The sequence below is a fragment of the Dama dama genome, chromosome 27, assembly GCF_033118175.1.
Source record: "Dama dama isolate Ldn47 chromosome 27, ASM3311817v1, whole genome shotgun sequence".
Lineage (NCBI taxonomy): Eukaryota > Metazoa > Chordata > Mammalia > Artiodactyla > Cervidae > Dama > Dama dama.
Window position 1 is genome coordinate 42,342,569 of NC_083707.1, and position 18,181 is coordinate 42,360,749.

Sequence of the window (18,181 nt, forward strand, 5' to 3'; positions counted from 1 at the left end):
ACAATGCGCTTCCCCTTTCAGGGGCGGACCAGCCTGCTCTGGGGGAAGGAATAGGCCTTTGCTTCTAGAATCACTTCCGATGACATATGGAAAAGCTAACGTGGGGCTGAGGCTGGCAAGCGACCTGGGGGTACACTGAAGCCCCCACCCCACAACACGAGGAGCTGCGGGAGAGGCGGGCTGCATGGTCAGACCCTCCTTCGGTCCGACTGCCTCTGTCCAGTGCGCTTAGGCCTCAGAGTGCTCCCCGCAGATCCCGGGTGGACAACATCCCCTTTACCGCGGGGGACGCAGTGTCCAGTCGGCCTCCGCGGGCCGGACTGGTCCTCCCTCCACCCCGTGGCCTGGGAGCCGGGGGCCGGGGGTCGTGTGAGCTCTGCTGAGCCGGGTCCGTGGCCGGGCTGGCCGGAAGGAGGAGGCCCGGTGCCAGGACGCCAGGGGCACGCGGGTGGGGGCCCGGGGGCTGACGCCGTCAGGGGCGGTCCTGGGAGCCGGCGGGCGAAGTTCCCCGCACCCCCGGGAGGAGCCGGCGGCGGCCACGTGACCCTCGGCGCGGCCAGAGGCCCAGAAATAGCAGCTGCCTTGGATCCGCCCGCGGGCGGCGCGAGGGAAGGCGGGGACCGCAGGAGCCGGCTGGCGGGGCGCGGAGCGTGTCGGCCCCGGAGGATGCGGAGCCCCTGCCCGGCCCGGCCCCGAGCTCATGATGGCCATCCGAGAGCTCAAAGTGTGTCTTCTTGGGGTGAGTCCTGCGCCCCTGGGGCCGCGCGCCCCCCTACCCCCAGCGTCCTCTTAGTCACCCTCCTCCCTGCGCCCTCCTTGTCCCGCTTCCCTGCGCCCCCTTGTCTTCAACTTCCCCCGCCCCGTCCCCCAACCAGCAGCCCCCCCCCCCAACGTCCGTGCGCCCCCGTGTCCCCTGCGCGCACCCCGCTTCGCCGGCCCGTCCCCTGTCCCTGCCCCGCTGGGTCAGGTCCGAGCCTCTCTCGGGCGCTTCCTGGCTCGTCCCCCCGCCGCGCCCGCGTTCCCGGAGCCCTAGTCCTCTCGGCCCGCGCCGGGCCGGGGACCCCTCCGCGATGACACCAGGCCAGGACCCCGCCTCCGTGGGCTTTCTCCTTCGCCTTTGATAATTTCCTTCCGGCGGAAACTTTAAGTTACTTAGCCAGGGCGCGGAATCCTTTTGCCTCCTGGGGGCAATTAGTTTATTTACTTTAAAAAAAAAAAAAGAAAGAAAACAACAAAGCTCAATTTGGGGTGAAAAAATGCGCGAGGGGACGACCTGGCGGGAACGTAGAGGGAGAACCACCGTAGAAAACTTTTCGTGCTGCGGATCAGGGCAGGACGACAGAGTCCTCCCCTGTCCCCACTTCCCCTCCCGAAGTGGGTCCTTCTGAGCCCAGAGAAACGTGGAAGAAGCCGGAAACAAAGACAGACACAAACTCCCCAGTGGTGCGGACCTGCCCCCGGGGAGTGCTCAGGGAATTCAGCTGGCGTTTTGGATCGCTCCCTTTTGGGTACCCACACCGCATTCCGGAATTGCTTCCTTGGGAAGAGCTGGTTTTCAGCCCTGGTTTTAGCAGCTTTTGGCACGGACGCCTAGTGTTCAGCCCTTGGCAGTTCTGGTCTCCCAAGAAAACAGTTTCCGAAAAAAGCAGTAAAGGTTGGACCGGTTCTGTTTATATCAAAGCAGTGCTAACTGGTCTGTCAAGAGGGCTGTGCAGAAGCAGATAAAGAAGGAATGGTTCTAGGTTAGGGCCGGATTGCCCCGGACCCTGATGCTGGGAAAGACTGAGGGCAGGAGGAGAAGGGGGCAACAGAGGATGAGATGGTTGGATGGCATCACTGACTCAATGGATGTGAGTTTGAGCAAATTCCAGGAGATGGTGAAGGACAGGGAAGCCTGGCGTACTGCAGTCCTTGGGGTCACAAAGAGTGAGTGACTGAACAGCAACAGCAAGGGGCTGTCTGGACTCCCTGGAGGCCATTCTGGAACCTGGGGACGTCTGCCCTCACTGTCCTTTGCTAAAGTCCCATTTACACTAGGTTGTCCCGTTGGCCTTGGTCTCCTGATTCATCCAAGGGCATCAGGCAGAGGCCCTCTCTTCTCTGTGCCTGCCCCCATGTTGGGCCATGGCCTGGATCTGGTGGATGCTGTCCCGGCCTCCCTCTGTTGACCTTTGTCAGAGTTGCAGGGGTAGGTGTCACCAACTGCCAGGCTCTCTAACATAAGCCAGACACAAATTCCAGGAATCGCGTGTTTTCCTCCTGAGGAGTCATTTCAGCCTCCAGGAAGCGCTTCGAAGACTCAGAAGGTTGGGTCCCCAGGAACCAAGAGGCAACTTTGACGTGTGTTGTGTGTGTCAGGATTGGCCTTGGGAATAAAAAAAGTCAGAAATGATATGCTTGTCCCAGCACATTAATTATGTTCAATTTTTCTGCTTGTAGATAAGTCTGTTTCCTTCTACAATCAGGTAGGAAGAGCCCTGATCCAAAGCAGCAAGCCTGGGTTTTTATGCTCTCCTGCTCACTGGCTGTGCCCTTCTGGAAAAGTATCTTGAACACGGCGTCCATGAAATGGACGTGATAACATCCTCCCGTTTAAGGCAGAGGACTAGAGCAGACGATCTTCTAAGATACACAGCTCCATTTCCTCCTACCCAGGATGATAATTAGCAAGCCTGGGAGATGAGAAAGCTGGGGGAAGCCCCTGCACTTCTTTTTGCCTTATCTCTAAGGATGGAATGCACTCCTTCAGTGACTTCCTGGAGACAATGCCTCTCCTTGTGTGCTGGTCCTTTGCAGAGGCCCAGAGGTAGGAGGCTGGGCTTGAAAGAAAAGAACAGCCCCACAGCAGTTCAGGAAGATAAATCTGAGCAGATGAAGACTTTGAAGTTTCAATCCCATCACCGTGTATCTGTGGTCTTCTTTTTTTGAGAGGCTCTAGGTTTTATTCTTGTTCAGATCAGAAGCCATTTATTTGAAATCTCAGAAAGGGCCATTGCTCTTGTTATCACACTGAGTAATGTGTCTTAAGTCCCCCAGTTTGGCTGGTCCCATCCTGTGTGTGCGACAGCTAGATTCTCAGCTGCTCCTCAAGCAGGGCGATGCTCTGGGTGAGATACGCTGGTGGTGATGGTGGTTTAGTCGCTAAGTCATGTCTGGCTCTTTTGCGACTCCATGGACTGTAGCCCTCCAGGCTCCTCTGTCTATGGGATTTCCCAGGCAAGAATACTGGAGTGGGTTGCCATTTCCTCCTCCAGGGGATCTTCCCTGCCCAGGGATTGAACCCAAGTCTCCTGCATTGCAGGCAGATTCTTTTATCGCTGAGCCACTAGGGAAGCCCTGAGATCGCACTGGGTGCGGCCAAAGCCAGTCTAACTGCTGGTTTGCTCTCTTGGCAGATCCACATGAGAGAGAATCCTGTGGATCAGCCCCAGGAAAAGAGATTCGGTGCCAAGCTCATGGTCCTCTCAGAATTTGAACAGGAGCCCTGGTTCCTCTGTTCTTTGTATGGGCAGCCTGTCTTTTGTGGATGAAGTCTTGCATGCAGTCAACACTCAGCTTCCTGTTTTCAGCCACTGCCACACCTTCCTGAAATCTCAGGCCCTTGCAGCCACGCCCGCTGCCAGCATCACTGTCTGTCAGCCCAATTGAGCAGGTGATGGGAGCAGGACCATTTAGCTGCTGCCTTGCTGGCTCACCCGAGAGGCTGAGGGGCTGGTCCTTTAATCACCGAGTGATTATCCCTGTCACTCGGTGATCGCTGGGGGATCTGTTTCCCATTTAAGGCCATGGTTGTGTTAGGCTTGGGTGGTGCAGGCGTATCCCACTCTGAGCTAAAGGTCCTCACGTGGGTGAAGATTCCTGACCTAAGGGTCACTTGCAGCAGGTGACAGCAGATTGTGCCAGGTGGCATCCACCTGTGCCTTTCAGAACCCTGCTGTTAGGCCCTGGGGTTCAGAACCCTGATCTCACTTCTCTTGGTGCGTGCTCCCACATGGAACCACAGCCATCTATGGAGCATTCCCCGAATGCTTTGTGCTCTTGGAAAAATGAAGGACTGAGAGCATGGGGTTTATTTAGGCTACCTGTTAGAAATTCTTGGCTCTTGTTGTTTCCATGGGAGGACTTGGTCATATTTCTCCCGTGCCTTCATGAGTTCCCTTCCCTGGGATAAGCCTGGCTGTCTTGGGATTGAACTGGGCAGCAGACTGTCCGAGTTGGACTCTTAGGACCCATGAGTCTCACTCTTGCCAATTAAAGTGCCAGTCTTCCCGCTTTGTGAATCTCAGTTAGTATTATGAAACACGTAGTTAAAAAACAACTCCATTAAAAACAGCAAAGTATGTTTAAAAAAAAAAACTAACAAAAACAATATTGAGGCAGCAGCTGTTCCAACCCCAAAAGTGGAAAGCGTCCCAGTTTGCGTTTTTAACACACATCACCACGTGGCAAAAAGCAGGAGGGGGGAGAGAGAGAGAGAGAAAGAGGAGGGGAAGGAGGGGTAGGGCCAGGGGATGGGGAGAGGCGCTTTCTTTTCTTTTATTATTTCCTCTGGGTGTGCGCACTTAAAAACTGCTTCCGAATGGAATCCCAAAGAGATTTATATTTGGACTTAGGTTGTCTTGACGACAGTTTAGAGATTTCTGCCACTTCCTCTGCAGCCGTCAGGGGCCTGGTGAGGCCTCTCCTCTGGCCTCTGTTCGAAGAGCAGGCAAGTCCCTGGGATTCGCTGTGACATCTGGGTGGTGAGAACTTCACCAGAGAGGGCTGAGGGGTCCCCGGGGGCACCAGGACCCACGAGGCTGCTCACAAGAAGCAGATCAGCCTGACCCGTGGACCCTGGCCTGGCTGCTCTGGGTGAGGGTGAGCACCCATTACTGACAGTATTCTGTAAGGTGGTGTGAACGTGTGGGGTCCTTGAGGAAGGAATACATGCATAGCGTGGGGAGGAACGGCCCAGGCCACCATCAGCGTTGTCTAAGTCTGAGGTTCTGTTCGTGGTGCTGGTGCTAAGCTGTTCAGTCATATCCGACTTTTTGTGACCCCCGTGGACTGTGGCCTGCCAGGCTCTTCTGTCCATGGAATTCTCCAGGCAGGAATACTGGAGTGGGTTGCCATTCCCTTCTTTAGGGAATCTTCCAGACCAGGGATCAAACCCGGGTCTCCTGCATTACAGGCAGATTCTTTACCATCTGAGTCACCAGGGAAACCTACTCCTTAAGGTACCAGGATGTGAGGAGATTTGAGCTCAGGCATTAGAAAAGGTCTTCAAGTTCATTTGTGTCTGACAGGTTAGACTAATGTCTAACTAACTCCACTTCCTTTTGTCTGAGTTTGTATAATTTGTCACATGTGTTAGAAATTGGAATAGGCTTTCCTTCCCTCGGGCTTCCCGGTGGCTCAGCTGGTTAAGAATCCACCTGCAGTGCGGAAGACCTGGGTTTGACCCCCGGGTTGGGAAGATCCCCTGGAGAAGGGAATAGCTACCCACTCCAGTATTCTGGCCTGGAGAATTCCATGGACTATATAGTCCATGGGGTCTCAAAGAGTCCGACACGACTGAGCGACTTTCACTCGTTGCTTCTTCTGGGTTCAGGTGGGAAGACCATGTAGATGATGTTGAATGGCCTTATTTTTTTCTGTGCTCATGTATAATGTGGAAACATCTTTCTTATTTAGCTCTATGGCTCTCTCTCAGTGAACACTCCTGGCCTCTCTGACTGTGCAATGGTGTGTCTGAACAGCACAAAGGGCCTTGACCTTGTGGGTCTGACGCTTTAGCAGGGACTGAAGGTGTAGACTGAAATCTACTGGGGGTGAGTGAGATGCCGAGCCTGCCCAGTTCTCCCCTTGGGGCTCTGGGCCCGGTCTTTTTCCATGAGCACTGACCACCTTCTAACAGACCAGATGATTTATTTTCCCCACTTGAGTGCTAAAGCTGCTGAGAGTCGCAGATGTCCTGAGGAGTTTGTTGGCTGAAATACAGAAAAGCGGGATTTAACATTAGAGTCCCCTGGAGAGCTTCTCCCTGCGGAACCTTCGGACTCCAGGAGTCTTTTCTGATCAGTTTCCTTGCTTCTGAGGCCCAGCCTTCTCCCAGTTCTCTGGAGGTCACCGCCGTGCCTTCTGCTTACCCTAGATCTAAGCTAGAATGCAGCCTGGGCCACTTTCAGTCTCCTTGGAGGCGTCTGGATGACTCGGGCTGGTAGAACCTAGGGGAGGTCACGTCCCTCCTACTTTCTTTCCTTTGAGCAAGATCTGGGGAGCTGGACCCCTTTGTATCAACAGTCTGTTTTTCTAGAAGAAACAGACACCTGAGTTTTCCAGAATAACTTCCTTTCTGCTCTCATGGAGTTGCTAGCCTAATGAGGACATGCAAATGAGATGCCTGGTCCTGAAAAATGCCTCTTCACCAGCCAGCACTGGAAGGGGAGGAGGAAGGAGGGATGGAGGGTGGGGGAGGGGATGGGGAGGAGAAGATAAGAGGAAAGACATATGAGTGAGGGAGTAAGAGGATGAAGACCTAGGCTTACACACACAGACACACACACAGTGTCACATAACATTTGCCCTCTGCTGGCAAGAGAAGAGAGCAAAGCCTTTCTTGTTCTCCTCCCTCCCTTTCTTATCAAACAATTGGCCAGGGCATTTACATTTATAGCAAGCTTAATTAAGAAAGTCTTTTTGTGTGTTTTTGAAGAACATCTCATAGCATCAAAGTTAAATACTTCACAGACCCCTTTCATTTTAGGAGCTAAGATAGTTTCTAAACTTTTTCATAACAAACTTCTGAAAAGCTACTTTTTTTTTTCCATTGTCTGAGTTCTTCATTGAATTTTGAATCTAATGATGAGGTTGGGGGGGGATTGGGGTGAGATGGCAGAGACGGGGTCCTCACCAGGATGACGCCTTGAACTTCGTCTCTTTGTTAGGACATGGGACTGTACTGCCTTGCCCGGGTCTTGTTGCCTCAGGTACGATGGAAGTCCCGCAGACAGCTGCCCTCCTTCATCTCACGGCCACCTCCTGATGGTTCTTCTTTCCCTGTCTTTTATGTTCAGATGACTCCTTCACTTTATGGTCAGCATCCAGCCTGCCATCCTGCTCCCTGGTTTTCTCTGTGCTTTTCAGCCCCACAGTCTTCCATCATTGTGTTTCCTTATTCTCTCCACTTCTCATGGGTGAATCATCAGTCTGTCCTTTAAAGAGACATCAGGGCTGGGCTCGTAGAGGGAAATGTTTCTGACTCTGCTTTCCAACCCTCTGAGCAGGGGGTGTGCTGAGTCCCAGCGAGTGACCTTTTCTTCTGCTGCCAGTATAGACCAGAAACCCGGCCAGCTCACCCTGTGGGGAGTAACGCAGGCATTTCCCGAGGCTTCTTGTTTTAGTTTTTAAAAAGGGATCTGTATAAAGTAAGCGGGGAGTTCACTAATGGGAAGAGTGCTGTGGGGTTGAACAGAGACCCTTACAGCTGTGTGCGTGTAGGCAGGTATGAGGACTTGCCACAGATCTGGGGTGCTGTGGGAGGCTCTGTCCCTGGGTTTCAAGCCCAGCAGGGTCCTTGGGCTGATAGAACTGGAAGGGGGAGGTGAAGTAACAGCACCAGGCGACCCCTGGGATGTCACATGACATCATGTCACATGATGCTCAATTGCCAGGTAAGGGAGTGGAGCTTGTAGAGCCTTAAAAGGGCCCCAGAAGCACAGTCCAGAGAATATTTTTTTAAAGAAAGACGTTGCTTTAAAAAGATGGAGTGTATTATTTCTAGATCTCCACCTCAGGTTAGGTTAATCTCAGTAAGATAACTAGTAGAATCTTTTTTCAATAAGGATAGAAATATTTTTGAAAGTCTTGCTAAAGCTATAATCGATATAATTTATGATGTGAACATGTTGCTGTATTGATGTGAATTGCATGATTGTGCATTTTACTTCTGTCAGCCCTGTGCTTGCAATTTGTTAATGGTAATTATTGTGTCACAACTAACCACGTGCACACCCTTAGTCTTGCTCGAGAGCACTGTAGTTACAGATGCTCTGCTGGTGTCTTCTCTGTACATCCTCGACTCCTTTCTTATTAAAATTATCCATGGGTAGAAGAAAAACAGTAATCATAAACTTACAAGCACCATAATAATTTGCAGTTGCCCTCAGCCCTGATCACAACAACAGCGACATCAGTAACAGTTGAGGAAGATTGAACACAGGCCTGGAATTGAAGCCAAAACTTACTCTGTTCTTTCTCAGGCAAGAAAGTGCTTTGAGAGAGTAGCATTGAAATAAACACATTACCCTGTGTAAAGTAGCTAGCTAATGGGACGTTGCGTATAACACAGGGAACTCAGCCTGGTGCTCTGTGACAAACCTAGAGGGGTGGGATGGGGTGGGAGGTAGGAGGGAGGTTCAAGAGGGAGGGGACACATGTAACCCTGTGGCTGATTCATGTTGTTGTATGGCAGAAATGAACACAACATTGTAAAGCAATTATCCTCCAATTCAAAATAAATTTAAAAATTAAAAAGGAAAAAAAAAAAAGGAAAGCACTTCAGAATGCCTTGGATGAAGGGGGATGTCTTGAAATTACTCTAGTTTATGAGTATTTCTGTAATCAGGACAGCTGACATGTACCGAGGGTGACTCACATGCCAGACACCGTGCTGAGTGTTTTGGCTTTCTGTTGCTTTGCACCCCAAGTTGCTTTCCTTAAGCACCCCAAACTTAGTGCTTAAAACGACAGTTTATTGTTCCTCCTCACCGACTGCTCTGGGGGCTGACTGGGCTGAGATGGGCAGTCCTTGCTCAGATGGTGGCCGGGGCTGGAGCCGAAGTTGTGGTCGCTTGGGCTGGGCTGGCTGCACCCAGTGGATGACCAGACGTCTGTCTTCACATGGCTTCTCCATGCCGTCACGTGGACTTCCTCACAGTGTGGAGTCTCAGGGCAGTCAGACTCCCTCCATTGTGGCTGGTCATCTCCAGGTCAGGAGTTGTGTTGTGAACTCAAGTTTTCATACATGACACACAGTGAGGCCAAACAAACTGAAATGCCACAGTTTGCAGCAGAGAAAGGGGTATTGCAGGACTGAGCAAGGAGAACAAACAGCTCATGCTCAAAAAAATCTGCACTCCTCAATGGTTTGGGGGGAAGAGTTTTATAGGAAAATTTGGGATAAGGGCAGGAAGCAGGTTGTGCTCCAGGAATCTTGTGCTCAGCCTGAAGTTAGCATCCTCCACCTGGGTGAGAGGATTTTGAGCATGACCTTGCTAGCATGTGAGATGAGTGGTAGTTTGAACATTCTCTGGCAATACTTTGGCGACCTGATGCGAAGAGCCAACTCCTTGGAAAAGACCCTGATGCTGGGAAAGATAGAAGGCAAGAGGAGAAGGGGGCGACAGAGGATGAGATGGTTGGATAACGTCACCGACTCGGTGGACGTGTGTTTGAGCAAGCTCCAGGTGATGGTGAAGGACAGAGAAGCCTGGTTGTGGTGTGGTCCACGGGGTCTCAAAGAGTGGGACACAACTGAGCAACTGAACAGCAACAACAACCTGGGTGGGACCTTAGTTCCTGCAAAAGAGCTCAGAGATATTTTCTGGGCATCCCTTGAGGAGGAACCAGGACCCTGCCCCAAGGCTGGACTACTGTTTCCTGTGTGCTTTTCCTTTGTTTCTGCATCTCCTCCCTCCCACAATTAGAAACTGCTTGAGTCTGCCCTTTGGAACGCGGGGAAGGTCTAGGAGGCCGAACGAAGCCTTTTTCCTACAAACAAGAAACGGGGGACAAAGAAAGGCTTTTGTGCTCATGAGGGCCCCACAGGGTCCTGCTCGGTTTCTGTTCCATGAGCTTTGGGTGGATGCTAACAGGCTCCTTGCTCATAGATCACAGAATGTCCTTTCTGTCACGTTTCACTGATCGAGTCGGATGGCCAGCCCAGGAGCAAAGGGAGGATTAGACTTCATCTCTTTTTCAATCTGTTGCACTGGACGACCGTTTCACCCGCATCATGCATTAAAGGAAACTGAAGCTTGGGGCCAGGTAACAGCACAAAGACTCCCAGCTGATAATAATAATAATAATAATAATAATAATAAGTGAGCTTTCGAGGATTACAGCCAGCTCCGCATGACCCTGGAACCAGCGCACGCAGACTCTTTGCTGGGCTGCAGACTTTCTCAGACGCAAATTACTTGTTCAGACTGGCATGTGGCACAGTAGAATGGGATCACAAAAATAAAGAAATAAAATAATTCATCAAATTGAACCAGGTTTGAAGTACTTCCCTGGATAAGAAAGTGAAAGTGTAAGTCGTTCGGTTGGGTCCGACTCTGGGCAACCCTATGGAGTGAGTATCCTCCCTGAAAGCAAAGGCAAATACCCTCAGAGTCAGGGTTCTGGCCAGGGTGGGGGAGGTGAGATGACTGGCTTGAATGAGCCGTGAAGACGTGAAGTGGTGTCTGCAGGGAGGCCGGGACGCATGCCGGACACCCCGTGCTTGTGACAGTGGCGCCGGCCTGCCCTGGGTCCCCCTAGCGCCTCATGGGCAAGTGTGGGGTCTGGCCCCTGGGTTGTTGCATTCGGTCCTCGGTCAGCCCTGCGTGGCAGCCCCTGCCCTTGCTCTGTGGTGTGAGATGAGCTTTGTTAAGTCCCAGGCATCCCGGACATCACAGGGCTGTGTGTGCAGGGGGACCTTGGGCTCAGCTTTATCCATTGCCCCTTTTCCAGCTCGTGTTCTGGAAGCCCTGGATTCCAGGCCTTTTTTCCTTCACTCCCTCAGGGGATATGTGTTAAGTGCTATAATTGTTTCAGAAAGTGTTGGTTCGCAAACTGTGATCAACCTGCTGGATGGTGGAGTTGAAGACATTAGGAGTTTCTAGGGCTGCAGTTCAACTGTCTTCACAGCTAGATGGGCCTCCTGCCAGCTGAGCACAGTGGACGCTGGGTCACCCTCGGGTCGGCAGACGTGGCTTGCTCTGGCTTTGTCACGTCCTAGCTCGATTCCCCTGGGAGATCACATAGCTACTGGCGTCCAGATTCCCGCTTTGTAAGATGCTGGCAGTTTTCACAGACAACCCCTCTGACCCGGCCTGACGTGTCATGTTGAAAATTCCTCTTCTGAAAACTATTTTACACCTGATAATCTTGAGGCTTAAGAGAGTCTAAGTAGATTCTTTGCACAAAACAATCTCCAATTAAGTTTTATTTAATCTGCTTAGCCATGGGATCTGGCAAGGCATAGGTGATAAGTAATAGCTTTTGATTTACTGTGTGATGTTGTATAACTTCATCCTTTTCATGAATTTGACCTGATTTGTAACATACTCTTTAATTTAAAAAATAAATAAATCTGACATTAACACTGGATAAGTTTAAGGTACGAGCTCAGTCGCTCTGTTGAGTCCGACCCTTTGCAACCCCATGGACTGTAGCCCACCAGGCTCATCTGTCCATGGGATTTTCCAGGCAAGAATACTGGATTGGGTTGCTAGTTCCTCTTCCAGGGGATCTTTCTGACCCAGGGACTGAACCCGAGTCTTCTGCGTGTCCTGCCTTGGCAGGCAAATTGCCACTGAGTTTAAGATTAGGTGTGTATACACTTACGTGTTGTAATACGATTGCTGACGTAGTCATGTATGTCACATTGCATAATTATAGTACAGTTTTTGTCTGTTCATCATACTGTGCCTTAAATCTCAATGGCTTATTCACTACTTGTTACAACTTTGTGCCCTTAACAATAGCAGTCTTCCCCCGCCAACCCTGCCGAACCCCCATCCCCTGGTTACCACCATTTTACTGTTTTTTACGGGTTTAATATATAAGTGGTAGCACCCAGTACTGGTCTTTCTCTGACTTATGTCACATAGCATCGTGTGCTCAAGGTCCATCCATGTGGTCACAGATGAGAGGATGTCTTCCTTCCTCATGGCTGAATAATACTCTCTTGTCTGTATGTACCACATCCTTTTTAATTCATTCATTCATTGATGAGCGTTTGGATTGTTTCCATATCTGGGCTCTTGTGAATAATATTGTGGTTAATATGGGGTACAGATATTTCATTGAAATCCTGTGTTCATTTCCTTTGGGTATAAGCCCAGAAATGGAATTACTAGATCATATGTTAGATCTGTTTTTAATTTTTTTAGGAACCTCAATATTATTTTCCATAGTGTTAGACCAGTTTACATTCCCACCACAGAGCACAAGGGTTCCCTTTTCACTACAACCTGTTGTCTCTTGTCTTTTTGGTGATGACCATTCTAACAGGTGTAAGGTGATATCTCATGGTGATGTAACATATTCTTTACATTTTTGTACTGAAATGTCATGTTCTTGCAAAAAAGCTCACAGATCTTATAGTATGCATGGATTTTTACAAATTAAACTGACCTATGTAAATGTCCAGATCTCAGAGCAGAATAGTCCTGGGAATTCCCTGGAGGCCTTACGGCTAGGACTCTTTGCTTCCACTGCCAGAACCCAGGTTCAATCCATGATCAGGAAATCTTAAGATCTCACAAGCTATAAGGCATAGCCCAAAAAAATTAAAAACCAGAATATTCCCAGTAAGTGTTTATGAATGATTTTCTGCACCTTTACCAACACTGAATATCATCAAAACTTTTTATCTTTGCTGATGTTATAGATAAAAGATGATAACCTGTTCTGGTTTGATTTCTTTAATTATGGATGAGTCTGAGAATCTTTTGATGTTTATTGGCTAGCTATATCTCTTGTTACCTACACATTCACATCATTTACCTAATTTTTATTGGGTTATTTTTCTTATTGACTTGTGAGAACTCTTTGTATATTAAGAAACCAAACCCTTTGTCATTTGTATTGCACAAGCCTTTCTTCAATTTGTTGCTCTCTAGTTTACTTTATTTTTACTGAATTAAAAATCATATTAATATTTTAAAATCTTTATTTAGTCAAATATGTCAATATTTTCCTTTATGGTTTTGGTGTTTATGTCTTGCTTAGAAAGTACTTCCATATTCTAATGTTGTAAAATTTTAACTTGTATTTTAATTTTTCTCTTGTTCATTCATAGTGTCTTAAATTTTTTTTAATTAAAAAATATTTTTTTATCATGTGAAATTTATTTTGGTACAAAGAGTCAGGTTGGGATTCAGATTTTTTTTCTTTACTCCAAATGTCTAGGTAGTTGTTTTAATGCTGTTTATTGATTAGTTCATCATTATTCACTGGTCTGATATGTTATTTTTTTTTATCATAAATGAAGTCCCTGTATGTATTTGGGTCTGTTTATGGACTCTGTATTGTTCTATTAAAAAAATGCACTGATTTCTGAATCTATCAGATTCAGGAAAACTTAGAAATCGTGTGAAGGAAGCTGCTTTTGGGGAATGAATGGTGCATGGGTCTTGGGCATCCAGGGCTGCAAGTACGATCTAGTTGATTGGTTTGCTCATGGAACAAATATTAATATTAATGAGCACAAGCTTTACTAGGTGCTGAGTGTATTGCGAGTTTTGTTCATCTGTGCCAATGTTCATCTTACCAAGAATGATAATCTGAAACATTGTATATATAGAATTCATTCAGTGGTTAGTGGAAGATGCTTTAATGAGTGAAAGATTTGAGAGGAGCTAAAGGGAAAGAGTGATGTTGTGAGCTGAGCCTTAGTGGGGTGGTACCCATCTCTGAAGTGTGGTGGCTTCTGTGTTTGGACCAGTTTTAGAAAAATAAGTAGGCGAAATGATGAGTTAACAGTTTCCACCATCTACAGCACTGGGGTATTTTCCAAGCTGTGTTTCTTTATTTTTCACCCTTCAGTGTGAGTGGGATTACTTCTACTGGAGTTAGTCCAGAAAGTGCTATGTCAGTGGGAAAGTTAGTGATACAGTGAGCTTAACGTGTAACACAGTCCGTTTAAAATGATCCTGGATCCTGGATCCTTCATCTCCCACAAATAGAGCAGGGCTGGAGTCCTTCTTGTGACAGGATGAATCTTTCTGATGCCTGTGGTGATGGACTGTAGGGCATTCTCTGCGGTCAGTGAAGCGATGACCCCGCATCACAGTGGGTCGAGCACTGCTTGTTGCCTCTCAGGAGGGGCAGAGGCTACTTTGAGAAGGACACTCTTCAGTATCAAGTGTGAATCCAGAGGCACAGGTTCTTCTTCTTTCTAGAAGTCTGATTCCTCCTCTCTGCCAGGAGTCCCAACCTGAACCCGAAGTGTCATCCCATTCTCCTGGGCTCCCATCACTTCCTGGAGTTGCCCAAGAGGGGTATGGACAGAGTTCCTGGGGCCATGGGCTGCCACCTGCCTCCCAGCCTTCAACCTCTGCTCTTGCTCTGGGGGCGGATCCACATGTCCTGGGCGCTGTGTCCCAGCCTCTCTGCCGCCGGCCCCTCCTCTGTCTTTAGACTCACCTTCCCTCCCATGAGCCCTCATACATGAATCCACGCACATGACTGGTGAAATCTCATGGCTGTGAAATGGGCTTATTGCTCTCTGATGGACAGAACTCCCTTTGACTGGAATGTTAACACTTCTGTTGCCCATAATCCTCAAATATCACGGGATGGAAGACTTCCTTGGGGTAGTTTCCAGGTCACATGTAGGGTGGGCAGGATTCTCAGAGCCCTTGCAGAGTGCCCGAGGAAAGAGCTGCCTCTACCTGAGAACTAAACTGAGTTTCGTCTGGAGTTGGGTGTGGCGCCCAGTCTGAGTTGTAGAAGCCACTGAATTAGCCGGAACGAATGTGGTCGGTGTTTGTGTGTTATTTTAGGAAATTCCTTAAAGCCTTAATTTTGGAGGGAAGCAGATCATGCCTCTGAATAGACTCAAAGAGGCCGAGTACCTCTCGGGCAGCTTGGCTGTGGGCAGGTGACCTAGTTTGAACAGCCTGAGGCCTGAGCCCCAGACCTGGCCTGGGAGCCAGGCGACAGTGGGGAGCTGTGCCCACAGACTCATTGTTGGCCTGGGGTTGAGGCGTGATTTCAGCCGTGACCACGGCTCTCCAGTTTCCTGAGAATCCCGTGAGTAATCCGTGCGGCTCACTGCGCCCCGCAGTGATGCTCTTCTGGTCCTGAGGTCTTAACAGAGCTCATGCCTCACGGTGCCAGGTGTTGGAACTGGTGGTCTCACATCAGCAGCATGTGTCGGGCGTCTTGTGTGTGATCTTATTCTCACAAAATCTATTTCTTCTTTTGAAAAGGAGCACTTTCCCTCACTCTTTGCCATCTCGATGTAGAGAGTAAACAGCATCTTCTTTGCCATTAAGATGTTTAATTTTGAGTCTGGACTTTGGATCTTGCACCCAGAGCTGAAGCTGTGGAAGCTGGCTGCCTACTGTCGTCACTGCTGTCTCCCTGTTGGGTCTGCAGGGGGACAGAGCTGGCCCAGGGCCTCCCCATAGGTGGTGCCCTGTGATGCTGGAGGCAGCGGAGCCTTTTCTGTGACTTGAGAGGGAGTTCCTGCTTGCTCATTCATAGTCAGAACTGAAATTTGTTCATTTATAAATTTCTTGACAACTCAGAATAAGAAAATAGTGGCATTCAACCTGGGAGTTCTTGGTAAATATTTACTGATTGTGTTAACATGATATCGGGTGTCCAAAGGCAATTCGGCAAATGTTAATAATTAATTAGACTTACTGAAGGCAAAAGAAGTCTCCAGTGGGCCACGCTTTCAGTTTCTAAAAAGCCTTCAGACTCCAGTGGTGATAAATTTGCTTGAAATATATAATCTGTGTTATAATACGCAGATATATTAAAAACAGAGTACTGTTTTATGTGAATTTCCAAGCTTTCCCCTAAGACTAAAAGGTAGTGCTTTGAAATATTGGATGAGAAGAACCAGAGGTCATTATTTTTGTTTTTAAATCTGTGTGGTCTTCACTTTACTCTTTCAAGTGTCTATTCAAATGTATCACCGATTTGCACTTATGAATGTTTTATATGCCAGTTGTAAAAATGGATCAATGGATTTATGTGTCTAGCAGAAGATCAGTTAATTGGTTTTGAATGGTGTGCCAAGGTGACACAGTGAGTTTTATGATTTCCACAGATGATGGATTTTGCTCCCGTGACAAGGTCAAGCACATAAAAAATCCAATCAAATGCCATAAAAAGCATAGTTCCGTATGCCAGTCTGATTCTGTAGGAGTCTTTTTGTGGCAGGGCTGGCAATTCCATCTCTCCCAGCTTAAGGTCAGCCCCAGACCTGTCTCTGTAGCAGGTGATCACACACACAGCTTCCTGATACATATAATATAGTGAAAATACATGGATAGTATGGATTTACATTATAGGTTACTTAAATCTGAGAGCATCTTTATTTCGATTGTAGTCGAGGCCGAGTGGGAGGTGAAGTGGAGTGTAGCTGCCATAATTCAGGAGGGCAAGGGCGGTGTTGGTCTCTCTTGGTGATAGTCTATTTTCCCTCTCCTGCTTGGTATCCCGGGGGGGTAAATGCTGCTGTTAATTACGTGCTGCCTAATGGGCAGATGTCTGTCATCCCCGACTGCAACTCTTGATCAAAAATGGAGTAGCCAACGCGAATAGCTTGTGTTTATTATTCTGGTCATGGAAGACAGCAGGTGTCACAGCAGATCAATCTCAGATTGGTAATAGGTCGTTGAGAAGGCAGAAAATGGCAGGCTAGGACAAATTGACCCGTACCTGTCATATAATCTCAGGGAATGACAGTTGGTTGATTATGTGTGCTGCAGCTGAAATATATAGCTCAAGGCATCTAAGTCAGGGTCAGGGGGTTCCAGCAGATACCCCACCCCCTTCTGCTTCTTTCAAGGGCCCTTGTTAACAAATGGTCTTAGAAAGAGTTTTGTCTGCCCTAATGGTAACCAACAAGACAGGATTACCAACGACTTGGTCTTGGCAGGCAGCCAGCGTATAAAGGATGCTTGCTGCCGTGGCAACCCTGCTGAGCCTTATGCGTGGAAGTGGATGCAACTGCTGAAGAAGGGCCAGAGCTGCCCTGTAGGGCAGAGAGTGCAACCCTGGTCAGATGATGTCCTGCCAGCCCCTGGTGATGGGAAACTGGGTCTGGGCAGATAGAGCATCTGCCCAATAACTAAGTGTGGATAAGTGGCATTTTCCAAAGAAGGCGTAGTCTAGAAAGAATATGGGTTTAAAGAAATGGTATACTGTCATACTTTTACATAGATATACAAGTAAAGCTTATAAATTTAGATTTGGAAATTGTGAGATTTTAGACACAGGGCCAGAATGAATCTACCTTATGAATGAATAAGGAATAAGCAGATGATGAGGTCTAACAAGCTGTAAGGATAATTCTCAGCCTGTTTAGAGGGATGTGTGGGTTTTTAAATTCTTTAGATACACTGTGTTGATGAGGATACAGGCTGAGATCCCAAAGTCCAGGGACTTAGGCAGGAGAGAAATCATTTCTTCTTCTTGGTCAGCTCTGGTAGCTGATTCAGGACTGCTCTGATGGATTTGGGGGTCAATTTATTGCCTCTACTTCTATCCCGTTTGCTGGAACCTAGTCTCCTGACCACCTCGACAAGCAGGGGTGACCTGCTAAATCTCAGGGCTCTTTTTCCAATGGATGAACAGCAGCAATGATCCTCTCTCATATGCCCCTTTCATGTCTTAACAAGGTCACTACTGGCATATGAAATTTGAAGGCAGCGGGTTTATTACTTGACCGGATCTTTGACATGAGCCATCTCTCAGACCCTGGATTCTAAGGAGAGAGAAGCAAGTGGTAAGCTGCTTTGTGGAGCCTCTTAGACTCAGATCCCTCACTTGTATGATGTTGGTAACAGTGTCTATCCCAGCGAGTAATAATCACGCAGCACAGGTAACATGAGACCACGGGGGCCCCTGCCTGTCATGTGATAACTTCTCAGTAGAAGGAAGTTCTTCCTCTCCAGGAGGACTGGTAAAGGTCATCTACTTCCCCGATGCTTCTGGAAAAACAAGTTGATTTGCTCAAAAGTTACCTTAGTTTGCCTTATTGCACCAGGATTACACCATGTTACTGTAAAAGTGTTCTTACTTCTCCAAATGCAAATTTAAAAATTCTGTGATGAGCTAACATTCACCCAGAGGCAACTCATACCATCCAGACACATCTTCTGGCCCCATTGCACCAGTGCTAGAAAGAAGGGACAGTAGAGCAGGTGTCTGGGGCGTGAGGCATGCCCTGTGAGCTACAGTCCCCGAG

At 48.4% G+C, this 18,181-nt stretch overlaps 1 protein-coding gene across 1 annotated transcript in view; it reads left to right on the top strand.

Moving 5' to 3' along the window:
- Nucleotides 1–580: 580 nt before the first annotated feature.
- The window catches only part of RAB31 (RAB31, member RAS oncogene family), an 82,127-nt gene continuing 64,526 nt past the window's right edge, over nt 581–18,181 (top strand). Inside the window, exon 1 of the mRNA XM_061131264.1 lies at nt 581–739. Coding sequence (XP_060987247.1) covers nt 701–739 — 39 coding nt within the window. The 5' untranslated portion in view covers nt 581–700. The remainder of the gene's footprint in view (nt 740–18,181) is intronic.